At 44.6% G+C, this 22,585-nt stretch overlaps 1 protein-coding gene across 3 annotated transcripts; it reads right to left on the reverse strand.

Annotated features, from left to right (window-relative positions):
- Nucleotides 1-9,197: 9,197 nt before the first annotated feature.
- On the reverse strand, nt 9,198-13,607 carry LOC121626328 (zinc finger protein 2 homolog). Of its 3 annotated transcripts, XM_041964781.1 has the most exons (7): nt 13,312-13,449; nt 12,690-12,810; nt 12,364-12,479; nt 11,728-11,770; nt 11,329-11,573; nt 11,110-11,216; nt 9,198-10,797 (listed from the first exon to the last, which is right to left on the reverse strand). In XM_041964781.1, the coding sequence occupies exons 2-7, from the start codon at nt 12,757-12,759 to the stop codon at nt 9,441-9,443; spliced, it is 1,938 nt and encodes a 645-aa protein (XP_041820715.1). In that variant the 5' UTR covers nt 12,760-12,810; nt 13,312-13,449; the 3' UTR covers nt 9,198-9,440. The 3 variants fall into 3 exon arrangements, with proteins under 3 accessions (XP_041820715.1, XP_041820714.1, XP_041820713.1); XM_041964780.1 differs by lacking the exon at nt 11,728-11,770 and having other exon boundaries at nt 9,198-10,794; nt 13,312-13,607; XM_041964779.1 differs by lacking the exon at nt 11,728-11,770 and having other exon boundaries at nt 13,312-13,607.
- Between the last annotated feature and the right edge of the window lie 8,978 nt (nt 13,608-22,585).

The following is a 22,585-nucleotide window of genomic DNA, read 5'->3' on the forward strand; positions in this document are numbered from 1 at the left end:
GGGCGGCTGGGATCTGTTGATCGAGCACTCGGTGCTCTACTTCGTTGGGCTGTGATGGTATGGGAGTGTTCTATGATTGATTGCTGGTGTTTATGTTGTGATGTTGGTCCGGCACTAAAAGATGGTGTTGCCCGCAGTCTCGCCTCCGTGTGTGTTATTCCTTATAGCATAAGTACCCACAGTTAGGTGACAGTAATAACGGCTAAAGTTACAAACAATCTGAGGACCCGACAAATCATCATCTGCACATTCACACGTGCTTACAACAATTAGGAATGCGGGAGGCTACTTACCGTTAGCAGGGTTGGCTGGATATGACACACCAAAGGAAGAGGGAGAGAGTCGCGCAGCTACTGGCGTTCACCTACAGTCACGCAATTATTAGCCGCGGTCATGACTAGCAGTTTACAGAGAGGGAGAGAAACTCACCGCAGCAGGCCATCTAGGTGACACACACACACACACAGGAGTCTCTGGCAGCCCCAAGTCAGCCGCTCTGCATGACACACAAATATTAACTCGAAAGCAGCAGGTGAACAGAAAAACCGCGTTACCTGTCCACGCGCAAAGGTCCAACCCGGAAGTGACGTCACCGTCAGGAGCAGCGAGAGAGAGAACTGGCCGGGAGGGATCGACCCCTTTTATAGGAGGGTGCGCCTCTAGTGGTTGGCTGTGGTGTTGCCAATTAGGCAGGCTCACCCACAGGTCTCTATCCTGCCACACAGCTGGAGGGCTAATACACATACAGCATACATCGTATAAATGCTAAAGAATTAATCCCAAAATCCCAAATTTCAACTGGATGATTTCTTTTTTCAGTGCTGATGGTTTGGTGAAGCAGCTGTTGACTTTGACTGCTTCAGGAGGAATTCAAATGACCTGCTGCTCATTCAAATGTGACACTATAATGTGACCCAGAACACCTGTGTGCTCTCTCAGTGATTATGTGTGCACATGTTTATGTTGTTTGAAGCTGCTCCAACAGTCTCTGTGACATTTTGAAGAAGAGTATTTTGGTTTCAAATCAGAAGTGGGAAATAGTTTCTAGGTTTTAGCCAGTTTGATGCAGTGATTGAGTCTAAATACTACAATACCCATGAGCCTCAGCTGCAAATGCTAAAAGTCAAACGGCTGAATGTTTCATCAAGTTTCTTGTGTCGTCTTTAACTTCAACTCAACATTATGAGTGCACACAAACAATGATTCAGTCACTGACTGGATGTTTCACACCTGGCCCACACACTTCATGAGAACCACCAGATACCCACCAGACCAGAACTCTGCAAACTTCTCAACTCTATAAAAGGTCAAAACTGGACACAGACAAATGGAATCTATTCCACTAAGAGAAATACAAAGGCTTCATTTTTGCTGCTCTTTAATAAAAGATAGTTTCATGAAATGTAATGTTGTCAGATGTCATTTATGCTGCTCTAATCTAATTCTCGGGCTGACACAGTGTTGTGTTTGCAGCCCGGTAGTTTTCCTGCCAGCTGTAGAAACAGCACAGGTAACAGCAGACTGCAGATGAAGAATATACCGCAATGGAAACCAGGTTGGTCACTAACAGAGCTCCCATAATCTGCATTTGAATGGTCAACCCAGTCCCTGTTCCCAGCCACTTCCCGCAGTCCTGGACCAATGAGAACGCAGAGAACAGACAGGCTACAGAAAGAGACGTTCCCTCTGACTGTCTGCATCCGACGCTTTCCTGCCACGTTAATGACTGCAGGATATGTTTGCTGGTGTCCATTCTGCTCAAATACAACTCTTCACACCAGAGTCTTTCATGCCAAAAATGTTTCTGCAAAGTCCACCAATTTGTATAAAATGGATGTGATCAGTGGATTTGCTTGCAGGGACTAAATGAATGACTAAATCTGTGCAAATCCTTCAAATCAGTTCCAACTTTGATGAATTCTGACACGTGAACTGACAGTGCAAAGGAAACATACAAAGAAAGAAGTCAGACTTTTCTCAGTTGGTTCTGTGGTACCTTCACAATATTTGGACTGTTGAAGAAACCATAAGGAGACATTATTATTATTATTATTATTATTATTATTATTATTATTATTATTATTATTATTATTATTAGCCAGGTAAATGCAACAGTATGACATTGTCCTATGATGTCCCACTGTTATGTTGTCACTTTAAAGTGGCATCCATGATGAACATTATTTCGGATATGCAACATGCAACATTAAAAAGCATTTTGACAGCTAATTAAATTAGGCATTGTTTGATCCAGAGGAAGTATTTGGTCACCCAGCTTGTCAGCAGTCATTGTTTCTTGTCGTCCTTGTCCCGAATATCCAGAGTCATCGACTGAGTGTGTACGTTGTTTAATGCGTGGGACTGACAGACACCAGCAGGACGGTGGAGTTTTTGCATATTGCAAATCAAACTACTGATTTTGTGCGACTCTGGACTAAAGGCACGAGTGCGGGATCAGCTGAATGCTAACACCACTGGTTCTCAGTGTTTTACTGCAGCAGGGCGGATTTACAGCATCTCAAATTACTGGACAGCAGCGCCACTAAAAGCTACATGTCTCACCCCAGATGTACCATGATAATCATATCTATGTTTGAAAAACTGTTGCAAACAAATCATCTGGATGCAGCAGCGCTCTAGTCGTTCTTATTGTGACACGATGCAGAGCAGCCAAAATGTGAAGAAACACCTCTAAAAACAAGAAGGTGTAGCTAGCTTTAACGGGACACAATACCTTTTGGAAAATGTGCTTATTAGTTTTCTCGCCACGAGTTAGATGAGAAGATTGTTACCACTCTGATGCCTGTAAATAAGTGTGGAGCTACTACCAGCAGTCATTAGCTTAGCTTAGCACAAAGACAGGAAATGGTTAACTTGCCTCTGTCTAAAGGTAACACACTTCCATGTTAAGGGTCCAATAATATGGAATATGGAAATGATTAACTTCTGTGTGCACTGATCGTTATGCTGTAGTGTATTGATATTACTATATTCAAATGAAGATATAAATCTCATAGAAGTTAGTCAGAGTTGTAAATGTGTTTGTTTTTGAGTGTGTTTGGTTGCATAATCTATGTCCTCTTCGTGCAGCACGTGCACACACACACACACACATGCGTCGTAATCATCATCGTTGATGTTCATTATTTATTTGGTTCAGTGAGCGTGTGGCGTGTTTGAACATGAGACTAGGCTGTGCCAGGCTTCACATTCATTTGAATTATTATCATTTTTATTTGTGGACGTCCCAAAAGCAAAAGACCAAAACGATCTGCACCACAGAACTGTTCACATTATATTAAATGGAAATATTCATGAAACATATTCAGACGTTTCGGGCACTTCCAGTTTAGCCCTTTGCTAACTTGAACGGGGATGAATGAGTTAATTATGCAGCTCTTCTTTCATGGACGCAGCGTGCATCACTGTCGTCCACCAGGAGAGCACGGCCGTGCTCCAGGTACGTCTGTCAATCACTGAATGTGACTGTGGGTTGAGTGATTCTGGTGAAAGATCGATCATAGTCACAGAGCAGATATCTCATGACTTTCTGTCCAAAGCATGAAATTCAACGAAAAATGGCCAAATCAACAACTATGACGCGACGTCACAGGGTTCGCCGTTCGTCTGGCTTCCACCCTGATTCTCCGACTTTGCCACGTTTTTAATATTAATTAGTAGACATGTATATTAAGTATTCTTGTAAGAATATTTGAGTCCCTTGACGCCTGAATTTATTTAGAATTATATTTAAAAAAATAATTCTTTGTGTTTTTGCTTTCAGATTGATCCTAAATTAAGAGGAGTTTGTTATTTTCTCTGTAGCACATACAAGAGATATGAATTTAGGTATGATGCAAATTAGCGACAACAGGCGTTAATGCAGTAAAAATACTTTTTTTTTCAAAATTCATAAATGTGCATCATAAAAGCCCCTAAATTGTACAAAAACTACAGGGTTGAACAGGGTTCAAACAAACAGTATGTGTCCAGTTTTTTCAGTGCTTAAATGCAGTAAAAACATTTATTTCATCAAAACAGCCACAAAAAAGTTTTCACTTTGACCGGTCCGACGAGAAACCAGTGCTTGCAAAAGGTTCCTAGGTGTGAGTTGAATATGCACAAAGCGGCATCAGAGGAATGTCTGCGTGATTCGGCTGCAACGTGGATTAAAGCGGGAAGATGCGAATTCGCGACAATCTGCGTTAAGGGGTTAAATAATGTGTTAGCTAATGTAGCTAGCTTGCTAATGTTGATAAACGAGCATAGTCAGCGTTTTTACTTGGCTTTACTCGATGACCAACATGTTCATTTTGCATTTTTATGATTGTATATCCTGTAAAGTTTGATCACTATTTTAAAGAGTTTAGAATAGTGATCAAACTATTGACCAAATGATACAATGTTTATTGTTTTGTGTGATCTGTTGTCTGACAACAAGTTTGACCCCGACTGGCTCGGTTTGATCCAAATGAGCTGAATAAATGAGCCATTGTTGAAACTGGTCCTGTGTGATGTGCACACACAGATAAATTCAAGATTCAAGAGTCTTTATTGTCATTGAGCATGTCAATGAAATTTTCATTGCAACCCCAATGTTAGGAACAGATAGTAAGAAAGATAAGAAGATTAGAAAGAATAAAATTAAGATAACTACAATAAAATAAAATAAACCAACATGCAATAAAAATATTTGTAAAGCAATTAAAAATATAACAGAATGAAAATATACTAAGGCAATAAAATATACTAAACAATAAACAATAAAATATGGAAGTGAAATGTGCAACAGAATAAAATATACAAGCAGAATAAAATATACACAGTGAAATGTACCGACAGAATAAAACATACCAGTGGACAATAAAATATGCCAATGAAAATGAAATGTGCCAATATACTAAAACGTATATAATTAGTTAAAAAAAAATAATAAATAGATAAATAAAAAATAAATGTGTATTATCATGATTTTACTGTATAAAAATTCTACATTATATCTACAGTATATAGTTACTACATTCAAATAACATCTGCTCTCCGTGATAAATGTCTGTCTTTGAATATGCTTTGGTTGTAAACAGATGTGTGTATTCATGCAGCACATTAGCAGATTAGCATGATATTCAAATAGCGACATCAGCGCGGAAGAAAAAAGGTGAAAAACACATTTGCCTGCAGTAATTTACCGTAAAAAGTATCAGCGACGTGAATTGGTTTGGAACATGCAAAAAAGTCCTGCTCACCTGTTCCTCTCTCTCTCTCTCTCTCTCACACACACACACACACACCTTTGATAAGTATTAAGCTACATTTGTTCCAGATACCAGCGAAGCAGTGAACAGTTTGATGACACAGGAGGACGATCAGAGAGACGAAGGTGGGTTCTCTTCATGATGTGTCTCAGCTCACGTTTTCGTGTAAGATGTCATTTCGTGTAAAATCCACATTGCTGTGACTGAAAAGCACTAGAGTTCGATTCTCGAGGCGGTTTCTCCTTCCTAACGTTACGTCCTGCACGAGTTCTTTCAGTCAGAGTGTCGGTAGCGCTTTGCATCTCTTTCTGTTGTGAAGTCATTGATTTCAGTGCGCTGAAACTTGTGAGTCCTTGAAGGAGTTTAAGGACAGACTTGTCTCGAATGTTTGTCCTCCAGCATCCAGCTGAACTGAGGTGGACCCTTGGTCCGACCCCCTATCACCAGTGCTGGTTCCTGGAGGCTTTGTGGCTGAACCGTCCCTGATCTTGATGATTACTGAGCAACCTTTTATGAACACCGTGATTCACTTTCTCCATGATTCTAACATTCGGTCTCTCTCCGTCTGTCCTCCCCTTCCATTCTCTGTGCCCCTCCTCATCCTCTTCAAGCCTCCGTGAACACAAACATGTCGGTCAACTCCTCTTCCTCTGCCGACCTCTCCCCCGACAAATGCTTGAGTTTCAGAACGACCACCTACGTCCTCTCCGCTCTCTCCGTCGCCTACATCCTCCTCCTCCTCCCTCTCTCCGTCCTCGTCCTCTACCTGGGTTACCAGCAGTGGAGGAAGCAGCGCTACATGTCCAGGGCTGCGGCGACTCACTCTGACCTCTTCACCTATCACTCCATGGCCATGCAGCTGAATGAGGTGTTGGGGGTCGCCTTCTTTACTTGTGGCACCTGCATCGATCTTCCAGAGTTGACGTTAGCGGGGCTCTGCGTCTGCTCCATCACCTCCTCCGGACAGGCTCTGTTTCACCTCCTCACCTCCGTGGAGCGCTACCTCGCTGTCGTTCACCCCATCACCTACCTGGGGCTGAAACAGGCGGGGGGGGCCAGGAATATCACCACTGGGTGTGTTTGGTTGCTGAGTGCCGGATGGCTGGCTGTAAATAATCTCAGCAGCTTTGAGCTCATTTTTAGCTTGTATTTGTGCAGCATGGCTTTCTCCTTAATTGTCGTCTCTTTCTGCAGCATTTCGATCCTGTGCGCTCTCAGGCGTCCAGGGCCAGGGGAAGTGGGGGGGAACAGGCAGCGTGCTGACCAATCAAAGCAGAGGGCTTCACACACCATTATGGCTATACTGGGAGTGCTGTTGTTGAGGTTTGGGGGGAATCTGACTGTTAATGTGATATACACTTCATCTGACCTCGACGTGTGCGTAGCATTGATCACCACGATGTGGTTCGAGCTGCCCAGCAGATTGGTGTTGCCTCTGCTGTATCTGCACCGGGCAGGAAAACTGCCGGGCTGCAAACACAACACTGAGTCAGGATGAGGGTCGGACGATCTGCTGTCAGCCATCAGGAGAGAAAAACGACTCAAAGTGTTCTGAAGATGTGGATGTACCGAACACCATGTACCGATCTGGTTTTAAAATCAGTCTGACTGAGAAGGAAAATCTGGAAAGGATGACAGACAACAATTTAAAGTAAAAAAAAAATTAATAATGTTAAATTGTAGTAGACCAAGAATGAAGCCTTGCAGCATCATTGCTAATAGCAATTGCGCTTGATTCTACAGCATTAGCATATTAGCATGCTAATATTTGCCGATTAGCACGGAAAAGAAAAAGTAGAGCTGAGGCTCATGTTTTTAGGTGTTTTGCTGGGAAATATGGTCCAAAACGTGTTTTCAGTTATTCCAGCCTACTTTAGATGAAAACACGACCACCTCCGTGTGAGGAAAGCCTCCGTGGTTGCGTTGCCATGGAAACCGTGCTCACACAGGTCCAATGAAATGTGACGGCTACGGATGTGTCAGGAAGGTGGGATTTAAGGGGAAACTAAAGGAGAACTATGGGTAGAACCCAGATGCAGACTCAAGGGGGACGTAGATTTAAAAAATAAGTGAATTTATTAAACACAAAGGTAATACAACAAAAACCAAAACTCGGGGATCTATGATAAAGACACACTATGGGAAAAGGAGTCACACAACAATGAAACAACACAAGGAATGAACACACATGAACACAAGACACGATGGAGCTGGGGACAAGACGAAGACAACACAAGAAACTCTCTCTAACACAAAACGTGGCAGGACTAGCGACAATACAGGGAAACACTCACCGGGAACATGGCACAGTCATGAACAAGACAACACAAGGAAAAACACGTACTTAGGGGGCTATGGCTATGACTAAGGCTAGGACTATGACACGAGAACATGTACAACAAGGATTCACAGACCGCAAGGTAGCACAGACATGGACATGAACAAAAGTAACGCAACAAGAAACACTTACATGAAACGCGACAAACACTTACTAATGGGGCTATGGCTAGGACTATGACTGTGACAAACGGCAAGGGAAATTACAGACCAGGTAACGCAGACAACGACCCAACAAAGACTGGGGGGAAGACACGGACTTAAATACACAAGGCAGGAACACTAATGACACACAGGTGAAACACATCAGACAATCACACTGGAGGGAAAACACAGGAAGTAAAGCAACACAAAGACACATAACATGACCCTTCAGAATAAAACAGGATGTAACAAAAACCAGGCAAAGACAAGACACAATGGGAAACTTAACAAAAAACCGACGTGCATGGCACGGGTCATGACAGGATGCTGATGAAATAGCGATGCAGGGCGCTGAAAGTGATGAAATTAATCTTTTGTCAGACCACAAATAAGACAAGGGAACAGGTAGCTTGTTAGCTAACTGTTTCCGAACTTCCTACAGATATCAGGAAGTAAAAAACTTCACTTTAGCCTTTAACTCGCTCTGACTTCACGATACAGGTCTGAAGCTTTGGTGCCTCGTGCTGATGCCCTGCTGCGCTTCTTTTAAAATGCTATATTTTACTTGATTTTATGCATCCTGTCATCTATTTTTACCTATATTTTATTATTTTATGCTGTGATTTGATTCTTTATCCTTATTTTTATTTTCATCCTTGTTCTACTCTACTTTTCCATGATTTAAGCATTTTATTCTGTGGTTTTATGCATTGTATTCATCTTTATTATCATTATCCAGCAGGCTTTATTCTCCGTCTTATTTTACATTTATTTTTTCCTGTTTTCACATCCATTCTGTCTTTTCTATGTAAAACATTCGTTTGATGCATGCGGTTTCTGTCTTTACAGCAGTTTGAGCTGCAATTCTTGTGTGAAAGGTTCTATATAAATAAAGTTTATGATGATGATGATGACGATGATTAAATGTGGAAATCAGTCACTTTAATGGTCTTTAGCAATGTTAACTTATTGGCAACAGCCACTGAAGGGCCATGCAGCCGACGAGGTTTTCATCATGGAGAAATAGTCCTGATTTCATCTCAGGTTGGCTGTTGAGTCACAGGTGTGATGAAACAGCCAATCACAGACAAGCAGACAGGTGCGCTGAGCTGAATGACCTCTTCGTTTATTCATCGTTTGAATCCTGTCATATGTTCACCTTAACGGACTGATTCAGTGAACTGTAGTTAATGAAATTCAGCTGTTAATGACTATTTTCTGAAGCTTTGAAATTAAATTTACGTGTTTTTTTATGTTATAACGTAGCATAATGAAATCATAGTACGCTGATGTGCGACGTCGCTGTAATTAACTGAAGGAATAAATGTCAGTTTGATTGAGTTTCAGTCACAGGTCTCGACACAGAGATGATTGGCATGAAAAACCCCAGTCCTGCTCTGACCTGTTCTCACACACACACACACACACATTAATTTTATTTTATTATAGCATTTTATTATATTTCACACTGTCATTGTGAGCATGTTGACATTAGCATTCCACTCAGAGCTGCTAGCATCGCTGTGCACACTACAGTCCATCTGACAGACGATTCTATGTCATCTCACACAGTTTCTCTGCACACTGTAAAGCGGCATTTACATCACTTGAAGGAATGTTAAATTAAATAGAGGAAAACAGAAAAATTCACTTTCTCACGGTTCTTTTTAAAGAAGAAAGAGAAAATATGAAATTGGTGAAGCGTCATGACGCAGCTTCTGCCACCAGGTGGCTCTTCATGTGTGTTTTCAGACAGTGACTCTGGGTAAAGGCTTTGTCACACAGGGTACACTTGTATGGCCTCTCCCCGTTGTGGGTCCTCATGTGGACCGTCAAGTACGTTTTGCGAGCACACGCTTTCCCACAAATCCCACACACGAACGGTTTGTGGCCCGAGTGGACCGTCGCGTGGTTATCCAGATTAATCTTGCGTTTGAAGCACAAGCCACAGTCCGGGCAGCGGTACGGTGTCTCTCCGGTGTGGACCCGCATGTGAATGGTCAAAGGTGATTTGGTGGTGAATCCCTTGCCGCACTCGCCGCAGTGGTACGGCTTCTCGTTGGTGTGCGTTCTCATGTGGATCTGCAGCTGCTTGCTCGTTAGGAACATTTTGCAGCAAACGTCGCAGAGGTACGATCTCTCTCTGTCTGTGTGAATCTTCTCGTGTTGTCTCAGCGTCCCGGGAAGTTTGAAACGTCTCCCGCAAATCTCGCAGCTGTGTGGTCTCTCCCCAGAGTGGGTCATCTTGTGGCGGGACAAGGATCTGTAGTCGCTGAGGGATTTACCGCACACACCGCAGAGGTGCGTCTTTTGGTTGGCGTGAGTCCTGCGGTGAGCTTTTAACTGCTCTCTCAGTTCAAACATTTTGTGGCAGGTGTAACATTTGTGCAGTTTTCCAGCCTTGTGGAGCTTCTGGTGGTTCTCCAGGGACACCTTCAATGCAAACGCGTCGGGGCAAACGTCACATTCGTACGGCCTCTCTCCTGAGTGCGCAGCCACGTGCTCACTCAGGCTGAGAACACTGAGGAAGGGCTCGCCACAGATGTGACAGTCGTCAGTTCTGTGATGACTCAGATGATCCGCCAACGCCTCCGCGGACTCTGAACGCTCTCCACACACGCCGCAAACACTTCCTGGATCATCCACATGACTCCGGGCGTGTTTGACGAACGTGACCTCTGATTTGTGCAGAACCCCGCAGACTTTGCAGGACAGGACGGCGTCACTGCTCTCGGTCTTCGTCTCGACACCGGAACGTCCGGCTTTTTGTTTCTTTGTCGTCTTTGACTGCGGTCCAGGGTCACTTTCCTTCAGCTCCTCGTCACTCTTCTCTGGTTTCCACTCGCCGTCGCTGTCGTTCGCCTCTTCTCTTTCTTCTTCCTTTTCGATGCCATCGCTACCGTCCCCTTTACTCTCAGCGGTGAAGCAGGCCACAGAGTCCTCGGCTGGTCCTGATGTATGACCCTCATCGTCAGCTTCCTCTGTTTCCATCTCTTGTTGTGATGTTGAACCGCTGGACACGAAGCCAACTCTGCTGCCCTCGACTTCCTGAACATGGCTGCTGTGGGAACCAAGAGCAAAGTTAAGTGATGTGTTTAAAGTCTGTCTGACAAGATGCTGCTGCAGGTGATACAACAATAAATGCCAAATGTATGTGAACATCTTTTCTAATGAGTGGGTCCCCAGCCGACTGCGAGCCAGGCGTCATCACCCACCATCAGTGTGGAAACACTGAAAGCAGATGAGTGGAGGCTGTTGAAGCAGCAGATTAAAGCCTGGTCGACTATCACGTATGGCTGTAAGGTCGAGCATCCACATACTTTCAGCCACAAAGCGTATATCTGACCTTTCAGTCACACTGCTTTCATATCACCTTGTTTCATCACACGTCGACATGGCAGAGGTGGACAGAGCGGGTTCAGTGATGTTGTCTTTCGTCTGATGAATCTCCTTCTCGCTGGCCTGAGGTTCCTTTTGCGTCTGGAGGAATAAAGAGGTGGGATCCATCAGCCGAACAAATGTGCAACAGCGAGAAACTGAATGCTCCTTTGTCTTAAAGGGTCACAACCAAAAGTGCAACATGACCAAGTACCTTCAGTCGGACAAAGAGTGCTGACCTCCCCCCTCCCGTGCAGCTGATGCTTCTCTGGATCTCCTCTGGTGTCAGTGTCTCCAGCTTCAGAGGCTGTAACCTCCGTCTCTTGTCGGACGTTAAGATGTCAAAAGGTTCGTTGTCTCTGGACAGCTGAGGGAAGGAAGACTTCAGCAAGTCCAGGAAGTCTGGCTCCTGCAGGCCTCGAGGACACTTCAGCCTCAACAGCGGACATTTCTGAAGAACTGTCAGGAGAAAGAACCGCACAACAAAGTGAAAGCATTTCACTGGTGTTAACAATCTGAAGGGAGAATCTTTTACTGCGAGACTTGTCAACTGTTTTTCATTCTCTGAGATCAGCGGCAGGGGGCACCAGTTCTCCAGTCAGAACAACATTACCCCACCGCAGAAGAAGAGGACGCACCACCAGCCGAACCTCGAACTGTGAAAACAATGTTGAAAACAGGATGGAAATATGAGAGTTCTGTTTGCTTGATGGATTAAAGTGAGGAAGAATCCATGAGATCTGCGAGGAGCAACAAGGAGATGTTTTAATCTGTGGAAACAGCTTCTTCTTCTTCTTCTTCTTCTTCTTCTTCTTCTTCTCCAGAGTGTAAACAGCTGATCAGCGATGTGAGTTAAATGTTCACTCAGAACTTCTTCTTCTGCCGTTAAACCCGTTAACTCCTCTTTGAAAAAGGTCAAAACCACCTTCTGATCGAATCAACGTTTTCTGATGTGATACTTTAAACACGCTGCTGGAAACACTCTGAGTAGCACAGAGCTAACTGTGTTATTAACCTTTAACCTATTAACTAACAATCAAAGACAGATGAAAACCTCGGCTGATGAAACCAAAACCAGATACCAGACCGAAGGAAGAGGAAATACTCTTTTCGGCGATTTGTGTGAAATGCACCTTTAAACCAGGTGAATGGGACACAGGTGATTTTTCCTTTTTTATGGCAACTGCTTGACAATCATGGACTCTCTTTGTTTCCCTTTAAATGTATCTGGATTTATTTTTACACTTACCACTGTTTGACAGCACGACGGTCTGAGAGTCCTCCAGGAGCCGGATCCTGAGATCCACATGGCTCTGTGTTTCACTGATCTGAGGTCTGCCAGGCTTCCTCTTCTTATACTGACCTCTAGGGGGGGAGGACATGCTCATGGGCAATGTAATGCACTGACGTTTTATTCACATTAAAATGAAAATGTGGGGAACAGTTTTTCTATGTGAAACACAGTAAATCAGGCAACGTCACAGCCTTTATGTGTTCAATGTGAAATAAACAAACACTTCACACATTTCCTGTGTCACTCCAACAACTGATAACACTGCTTGTTCATAGACGAACCTTGATGGAGTCTGATCAGTCGAGTCCTGCAGGTTCTCTGGATGCTCAGGAGGAGACGCGTCTTCCTCATTTTCACCCTCGTCTTCCTCAACAGGGCAGAGGCTCCTGCTGCGCTTCACGCCTGGAAAAGTTTTATTACGAATATTTCAGGCAGAAGTGATATTGTTTATTCTAACCTACTAAAACTATCTTAAAATCAAAAGTGCAAACAGATAAATTGAATATTAATGTTATTATTATTTCTTGGAGCAACAGATCATGTTGAGTCTTAAACCGGTTCACTTTCATAAGAGGAGCGTAGTTAGTGAAGCCTGCAGGTTAAACCCGGGTTAACTTCCCAATTTGCAAAACGAGTCTGGGAAGCGAATCTACAGAAGATCAACAATGTGAGACAAATTATGTGCTCGGTGGTCAATTATAATAGTGCCGAATTAAAGAATATGACACGTTGATTGAATACACGTCTCAAGCTTTTTAAATTGATGTATGCTAGTTTCTGTGTAGCCAAGTAAATATTAAATTACAAGATATCTTAATTAAGTTCGACATGCCCCAGTCGCAACAAGTCAGGACTTTGGGGTTGCTGGATTTAATTTTTTATGTCACAAAATGAATGACCGACCTGCTCTGCTGAGAGAGACCCGAGGCTGCCGGAGGAGCTCCAGCTGCCTCCTCTGCCGCTCGATCTGCTGTCTGAAGCCCGAAGCCTCCTCCTCGTAACCGGCTACGAGTCTGTCTACAACCGCTAAGATTTCCTGGGAGGCAGCGGCGAGTCTCTCGGTGACAAATCCTTTCAGAATCTCACCTTTAGACATTTTACTCTGACTTTCAACCGTGTCTGCCGCCCTCCTGTTCAAACTAACACCATAGTTTTATTTATTAAGCAGAAACTCATTCACTCCTTGTATTGTTTACTAGCTTGACGCGTTTCCGGTTTTCGTGCGTGCACAGATGTTATCCGACTAGAAATCAACATTTTGGCCGAGAGTTCCGTTTCCTTTTCCACCTTTTCCTTAAACGGCCACCGCGCATTTTGTTTGTAAAACGAGAATAAATAACGATCAATTTGTGAAGATGAGTTCATTAGTTCATTGGATAAGAAATTCATAAATACAAAATGTTAATGTAAAAAAGCCACCCCCCATATTTCATTTAATGTAATGGCTATTTAATTTCATTTAATTTCATTTAATTGTAGTCTCATTTCATGATAGCAATATAAAACATAAAGTGTTAAGAAAGCTAAAAGGTACTGCCTTCCGAAATACATATTCCTTGCTGTGTATAAACAAAAATGGTGATTGTGCTCTGAAAGCCCGGGATACTGCCTACAGATCTGGAGACAGGCTGGCTTATAGCAGGGCTCGAGCAGAGCTGAAGAAAGGAATCAAGCAGGCCAAGCTCCAGTACAAAAACAAAATTGAAGACCACTTCAAGAACAACAACCCACAGAGCATGTGGAGAGGCATCAGAACCATAACGGACTACAAGCCGAACACTCAGCTCACCAGCCACGACCCCGCCCTGCCTGACACCTTGAACAGCTTCTTTGCCCGCTTCGACACATCAGGCAGCAGAGAAGTCACACACCTACCCCGGCTGGAGGAGCAGCACCAGCCCCTCGTCCTGCAGCAGCACCAGGTGTCATCCACCCTGAGGAGGATCAACACCCGCAGAGCTGCAGGACCGGATAAGGTGTCAGGCAAGACTTTGAGGACATGCGCTGACCAGCTAGCAGGAGTGTTCCTGGACATTTTCAACCTGTCCCTGCAGCTGTCCACGGTTCCTGAGTGCCTCAAGTCCTCCACCATCATTCCGGTACCGAAGAAGACATCCATCACCTGCCTGAATGACTACCGGCCTGTTGCACTGACCCCGGTAATCATGAAGTGCTTTGAGCGGATTATTCTCAGGTACATCAGAGACTTCATCCCCTCGGACCTAGACAGCCTTCAGTTTGCTTACAGAGGGAATCGGTCCACAGAGGATGCTGTCTCCATCACCCTGCACACAGCCCTGACCCACCTGCAGCAGCCCAACACCTACGCCAGGATGCTATTTGTAGACTTTAGCTCAGCTTTTAACACCGTCATCCCAGACAAGCTGGCGCTGAAGCTACACACGGTGGGTCTGCCTGCGTCTCTGTGCCACTGGATCAGAGACTTTCTCACCAACAGGCCTCAGGTGGTGAGAATAGGGAACATCACATCATCCCCTCTGGTCCTCAGCACGGGCACGCCACAGGGTTGTGTGCTCAGCCCAGCCCTCTTCACCCTGTTTACTCACGACTGTGCTGCCATCCACCCCACCAACACAGTCGTGAAGTTTGCGGACGACACTACAGTAGTGGGTCTCATCTCAGATAACAACGAGACCCACTACAGAGAGGAGATACGCCAGCTCACCCAGTGGTGTTCAGCCAACAACCTGGTGCTGAACACAGGGAAAACCAAGGAGGTCATTGTGGACTTCAGGAGGTCCAGGAAGACGGATCACGCCCCCCTCCTCATGGACGGAGAAGTGGTGGAGCGTGTGGACAACATCAGGTTCCTGGGCCTCCACATCACATCTGACCTCTCCTGGTCCACGAACACCTCCCGCCTGGTGAAGAAGGCACAACAAAGGCTCTTCTTCCTCAGGAAGCTGAAACGGGCTGTACTCTCCTCTCGGTTGCTCGTTAACTTCTACAGGGCCACAATTGAAAGCATCCTCTGCCTCAGTGTGACAGTGTGGTATGGCAGCTGCACGGCACAGGAGAGGAAACAACTGGCACGGGTGGTTAAAACTGCACAGGGCATCGTGGGCTGCCCCCTCCCTGACCTAGACTCTATATATGAAGGTCGGGTCAGAAAGAGGGCGAGATCCATCGCCACGGACCCCAGCCACCCGGGCCACAGACTGTTTGTACCGCTTCCATCAGGAAAGCGGTACAGGAACATCCGCACCACCACTAACAGACTGAGGGACAGCTTCTTCCCCAGAGCTGTTAGAGCTATCACCCCCAGCAGCCCCTCACTGCAGTGAGAGACTGTGTGAACTGTGAACACTGCACACCGCACTTTACACCTACACCTACACCTCTACCTCCACCTGCACCTTCTGTGTACTTGACTTTTATGTACACACATACTATAATTATATACATTTTAGTATATCAGCACATTTCAGTTTCATTGGCATATTTTATTCTGTCGGTACATTTCACTGTGTATATTTTATATTTTATTCTGCTTGTATATTTTATACTGTTTGCACATTTCACTTCCATATTTTATTGTTTATTGTTTAGTATAGTTTATTGCCTAAGTATATTTTCTCTGTTATATTTTTAATTGCTTCACGAATATATATATATATTTTTTTTTTATTGCATGTTGGTTTATTTTATTTTATTGTAGTTATCTTAATTTTATTCACTCTTTCTAGTCTTATCTTTCTTACCATCTAACATGGGGGTTGCAATGAAAATTTCATTGACATGTGCAATGACAATAAAGACTCTTGAATCTTGAATCTTGAATCTCTGAGTTCCTGCATTTTAAACGGTGTATCGGAGAGTAGGTGTTGTTGCCTCTTTTCGCCACAAGAGGGAGTATCCCCCCATAGTGAGCACCCCTGCCAATCGTAAATAACAGCACTTCCTGCTGAGTTGGACAGACGTGTCACGAAGTAATGCACCGTTTCATATGTATATTTACAGATAAGCAAACTGGGTAATGAGTGAACAGAAGCATGCAGGGAGAGTGGGGAAAGTTGGCCGTTTATTCCCACTGAGTATTTGAAGTGTAACTGGAGCTGTTGTGTGTAAAGTTAGCCGCTAAGCAAATTTTCGGTGTAGACGCTGTTGCTATGCTAACTCCGGCTGTAATGTGTAGGAACCCCAACATAGAATATTTGCTGTGTTTTAATCACTTGTACCCATTGGAAAATAGTAATTAGGAAGCAGGGAGCCAGAGACATTTTGTGTAATTGTGTAGTATTGTATATTTTCTTTGTATTTTGCATTTGGGGAAAATTTATTTTATTTAAAGCCAATCGTAAATAACAGCACTTACTGCTGAGTTGGACAGACGTGTCACGAAGTAATGCACCGTTTCATATGTATATTTACAGAATGGAAATAAAAGAAGAAAAACACAGATCACACTGACTGGTAATTCAAATGTGCAACAAATTGACATTAAAAATGAATAATTTTGTCTACTGACTTCCTGAAAAACTTGGTCCTGGTACACAGTAGATCAACCACCTGTTCCTGATGTGCCTCACCAAACACCAAGCAGCAGGATTTTCACATTTTTATTATTTCCAAACTCTTTTCACTTTACAAATATGAAAAATTAGCCTTGGTGTAAGAGTCCTTTATGTCTAATTATAGAATCCAAAGTTCTTCTCAGATCAGTAAACTGTCCAGATTCCCAGAAACATTACTAACGATGTCCTCATTGGTGGCAGTGGCCCAAAGTACCTCAATGTAAAAAATACTCCATTGCAAGCAAAATTACTGCATTTAAGATCCTAATGGAGTACAGGGTAGAGGTGTTTTCAGCTAAATGTCTGTTAGTGGAGTTTTTCTTACAGCCTTTATTGCAATAACAGAAAGCAAACACAGGGGGGCTGCACAGAGCAGCATACTGGCAAATACACATTCATCAGAGCAGAGAGAATATACAAACTCTACATTTATTACTCTCAAGCAGTGGGGGGTGTGAAGGGAAACACAGTTGAATGAATATGATGTATGTTGGAAAATCAAACAAACAAGAGTTTGATGATGCTGTCGCGCTGACCTTTATTCCACTGAAATTAAACTTTCATCCCTTCTTATTAGTTGCTTCCCCAATTATTAATGATTTCTGATAATTGTGAGTTGGGGTGTTGGGATGGACTTTTTTCGGTTTCTGAGCTGCCCTAAAGAATGAAAGCTTGTCCTGAGGATGAGAAGAGTGTAACTGAAATCAGAAAGGTTTCTGTCCTGCATGGTGGCAACTTTAGGACTATTTCCAATGGAAATACCCTGAGATGCACCAGACAGATGGATTCTGCTTTCGTTAATGTTGCTGTCCACAGTCAAGGCTAACGCTCGGGCTCTTCTCTGATTTACTAGCGTAACTACAGATTCAATGTCAGCTTTCGTTTTCTGAGATGTTCTTGTTTCTCAAACTTTGTTGAACATGCAGGGTTACAACACAACCTACCGGCAAATATATCAAGTTAGTTAACTGTGGATTTCATGGCATGCACTGAGCACGAGGCAAGAGATCTGAAAATCAGGCTGAGAAAGTCGAAACCAACATGACGCTGCTTTAACTTCATGTCTGCTCCTCACTGAAAAAACGTTATTTCTGAATGTAAAGTTTTAACATTTCAGCAACAATCTTCAACACCCCTCCTCTTCCTCATATCCCTCCCCCTCCACTGTCTCTCTTTCTATTTTCACCGGCATGCTCGACTTCCTGGGCTTCTTCTTTGGCATGGGGTCGCCTGACTCCCACCGCCGCTGCTGATTGTTCAGCAGTCTTGTGCAAGCCTCTCCTTGTTCTCGCTCTGTGCCGCCATAGTCACGTGACACAGGTTGACTGTTGCAGCTTGCCATGGTGCCGGGGGTGGGGCCAGGGAGGTGGGCAGGTGGAGTGTGGTCGGTGTGAAGGCTGAGCAGTTGTCCACAGGGTTCAGTTTTCTCCACTGCAGGACCCACCGGGGGCACGAGGGAGGGAGGTGAGGCCAGCGAGGGAGCACTGCGAGCTGGGAGGAGTGGAGGAGGAGCCAGGGGGCGCAGGTTGGATCTGTAGGTGGAGCCGCACAGGCTGAAGGTCTGGTCGGTGTCTTGGCTCAGATTCTGGGGTAGAGAATGAGAAGAAGGAGGAGGGGAGTCGGCCGGAGGTGGTGTGTTGTCCCAGCAGCCATGTTGGAGGTGTGTATGACTGTTTTTCATAGTGTGTATGCGCACTAGTGTGTGCGCCTCATCGTCCTGTTGCCAGAGTGCGTCGCTGATCTCTTTTTCCCTGCAGATCCGTGTGTGGGTGCCGTGTGTGTCTTTGCGAGTGCTTTTGTCTTTGTGTATGTGTGTTTTGGTGTGTATGCCGGCGTGTGGCTCGGGATGTGTGTTTCTGTGCATGTGGTCGTCTCTCCCGGCGCTTGTGTGTAACCGTGGATTTGGGTTGGCGCTGTGTCGGTTCCGGCTGCGTAGCGAGCTGAAGACCATGGTGCAGCCCGCCACCGTGCAGCGATGTTTGATCTTCAAGTGGACAGCGTTGTAGTGGATCTTTAGCGTTCCTGCTCAAACAGAAGGAAATTATGTCCCAGTGGCAGCATGTATGCACAGAACAACAGGGGGCCAAGGATGGAGCCTAGGGGAACACCAAAGGTCAGAGGAGGCCACAGAGGAGGAGGCATCACTGGGCACTACTGAGAAAGTTCTGCTTCATAAATAAGATTTTAACCAGCCTCTTTCTGATAAACATGAGTGTTGAGGTTTGGTTTCTTAGTAGTTGGACCAACACTGTTAAAAAAAAATTAAGTTCTGGATGTGTAGAAGACTTAGAGACTTTACCTTTGTCATAGAAGCTTTTCCCACAAACACCACAGCAGACCCTCCCCTTCCGGCCTCCTGTGGGTGAAAGAGAAGGGAGGGAGCACAGGGAAGAGGGGAGAGGATAGAGGGAGGAAGAAGAGGATGTGAGAGGATGGATGGAGGAGGAAAAAGAGGCGGTAGGAAGAGGAACAAGGAAGGAGGAGGACGGGAGAGGACTGAGAGAGTAAGAAGAGGAAACTGGCAACTTCTGGGAAAGCTTTGGAGGAGAGACGGAAGAGGAAGAACTGGACGGATGGAGTGAGGAAGACGTAGGGATAAGAGAGGAGTTTAAGGAAGGAGAGAGTGGGGAGGTGTTCTCCTGGTTGGCCATGCCCCTGTGAAGGTGAGGCTCCGGGTCCCTGTCGAAGTGGGGGCTCTGATGCCACACTGACTGGGCTGTGTTTGGCCTGTCAGGATCTGCTTTGATTTTTAAAGCTGGTTCAGCTTTAAATTGCTGGAAAATCAGATCACTCTCTCGAACTCTTCCTCCTTCCCGCCCGTGTGTCTCGGCCAGCTTGGTCCCACCTGGCTTCCGTAGGTACTGTGTTAGTTTACCAGGTGTAGCAAGTTCCTAATAAAACAAGAGCAAGGAGGACACTTACACCACCTTTCTATATATATCAGAGTGAGTAAGTGTAAGAGTTATTAACACGTTTTCCTATTGGGGAACAAGACAGGTTAAAAAACGGTTAGAAGGAAAAGTAATTTCGTTGAACTACCTTGGTGGGAGGAACCAAACAGTGGAAGGCGGAGCTTGGAAAGTGGAAAGGCAGAAGCAAAGACTGTCCACCTGGAAAGTTGTCAAAATGGTGGACTGCGTCGCTGCGGTCAGCGGGACAGTTTTTCTTAAAGCGGCAGACACCGGACAGTAAGCGCGAGTCACCTCTCGCGTTCCTTAACCCTCCTGGAGTTCCCCCGGTGCGCTCAGTGAGCATGCTGATGTTTGACTGGCAGCTCTTTGGGGCGGCGTTCAGCTCAGGATCAGAGAGATGATTGACAGCCGCCAGGCACTGAAGGGTCATCAACTCGGCTATGGGCCGTGTCTCGCCAAAGCGAAGGAACTGTTTGAGGATGAACAATTCCTCTTCAGGAGTCGCCATCAACCAGCGGTCCAACACCTTCCCACTGGGAAACTGGAGGGAAATAAACCTCAATGTGAACAGATGAAAGTGGGATATTGTGCTGAAGTTTAATCAATCTGTCAGTCAAGGTTCCGATTCAGAACCGAAGAAAACACCTTGAGACTCATACATCCTTATGTCATGCGTGCTTAGTTTGAAAAGGGCGGCTTGGATCGGAGTCAAACAGGATACGACACAAATCTATGGACATATTTACTGTAATTCTGGCAGGAGGAATTGTGGGAGGAAGCTGGAGCATTAGGAGGAAAACCATACAGGCACAGGGGAGCTTATTTTGATCATCAGACACCAAATATCAGTATAATGTTGTATCATATACTGTGTTAGTGTTACCTGCAGCATGTACCCTCTAACATAATCCCCCAAAGTCCAGCCCAGTGTGTGCAGTATGTGGCCGACCTGAAAAAGACAAAAAGTAATCTGCTACACATGCACAATATAATCTATCCACTATACTATAATGATTCAGCATATTAAGACTAATCTGTGATATTTTCTCATATTTAGTTAATGAAAGCTTTTTCATTGGCTGCTCTAAACAGTCATAAGAACCATCCAGGTGTACCTGTTCTGGGGTTAGGATGCTGTAGAGACGGTCCAGCAGAATCTTCAGACGAACAGGAATAGCATGAGCTCCGTATAGGACCAGGGAGCTCAGGTCAAACACCAGCCCAGGAAGGGCCACCTCAACTGGGCCGCAGCTGGATGGTTGCTGGGCCTGAAAATGGAGCTTCTCCAAGGCTGGCGAGAAAGAACGTATTATCATCTTCTCGTTGGCACGTTGGTAAAATATGGCTCTGATGTTGTCAGTGTTTCCATATTAGATATAATGGAAAACTTGGAACACTCTTTGAATGGCTGCATTTTTTTAATGCACTGGAAAAAAATGTTTTTGTACATGAAAGTGAAGTTTTCATTTTTCTAATAACGTCTGTGTACCTGCAACACAACGTGGTCTGAAAGTCAGGGAGTATAATCATATGTATGATATGTATCTGAGTTGAGTTAGATTGTCGTAACAATTACAAAAAAACAGACATATAAAACGAAGTCACAAGCACAATGCACGAGATAAAAAACAAATACATCAAATAAAATGATAAAATAAAAAACTGTCTTTTTTAGGAAAACATGAAAGTTAACTGATGTGTATCAAAGACAGAGAGGGTGACAGGTGTGTGTGTGTGTGTGTGTGTGTGTGTGCGTGTGTGTGTGTGTGCAGATGCTCTCTCCAGATGCTTTTGGTGATGTGATGACAGCGACACCTGACTTCATGTCACCGTAGCGACTGAACACATCTGCACTGTGTGTGTGTGTGTGCGTGTGTGTGTGTGTGTCAGTATGTGGTTGAAGTCCAACATTGTGTCGTTGTCAAACTGCAGAGTTTCTTTATGACATGAAGTCTCACAGAGTGTGAAGAGGATGGTTGTTGGGTCAGTAAAGCTTGAGTCAGGGTCACGGCTCGATAACGTTGGGAATGTTCTGGAGGTTTGATGGCACGACAAGGGATTTTTATACAACGCACAACTGGTTAAATTTAATTATGATTAGTGTTTATGCCAAAAGACTTCTCATTTGGCCGTTTTTCCTGAAAAAAATTGCAAAGGCAGCGTACAGAAGGCTTTGAAGCAACATTTAGTTATAATGTGAGGAGGTACAATTTACAGAAACTGTAAAGGAACGATTACATGAATGAATGAATCGTGTAATTGCATGACATGTTTTCATTTCTGAGTCTTTGGCTGGTGGCTACTCAACATTTCTTGCAGCCCTGGCTCGAGTTTTTGCTCGGCTATCTCTGTTGGTCACATGACCTCCGTCTTGTAGGCTGTATCAGTACCTCAAGTCTCGGCTTGTCAACAAAGCACGACTACCCATGACTACGCCAGCTTGAATTTTGCTCGTCCTTCCAACACATTTACTTGTGCCACAGTGGCAAAAAAAATAAAAACGTTTGAACACCTGCGTTGTGGGGACACAGTCCTGATGAACACCTGTACTGCGGGGACACAAACCTCCATGAAACCTGCACTGTGGGGACACAAACCTCCATGAATACCTACACCGTTGTGGGGACACTACAGTCAACCCTCTGACGTTTTGTGAGGTCAGGAGGTCTGAGACCAGAGCTGCGTCTATTTGGAAAAATTGAAATGTCCTCACAGGTAACAATACCAACA

This window comes from Chelmon rostratus, chromosome 23 (genome assembly GCF_017976325.1).
Source record: "Chelmon rostratus isolate fCheRos1 chromosome 23, fCheRos1.pri, whole genome shotgun sequence".
In the NCBI taxonomy this organism is placed as follows: Eukaryota; Metazoa; Chordata; class Actinopteri; order Chaetodontiformes; family Chaetodontidae; genus Chelmon; species Chelmon rostratus.

Bases quoted from the DNA above. Each gene is read 5' to 3' on its own strand.
- LOC121626328 (XM_041964779.1), bottom strand. From the start codon at position 13,504: ATGTCTAAAGGTGAGATTCTGAAAGGATTTGTCACCGAGAGACTCGCC. The intron at 12,811-13,311 runs GTCGGTCATTCA...AAACTTTTCCAG, and splicing joins GGTCTCTCTCAGCAGAGCAG to GCGTGAAGCGCAGCAGGAGC. The intron at 11,217-11,328 runs GTACTTGGTCAT...TTATTCCTCCAG, and splicing joins CACTCTTTGTCCGACTGAAG to ACGCAAAAGGAACCTCAGGC.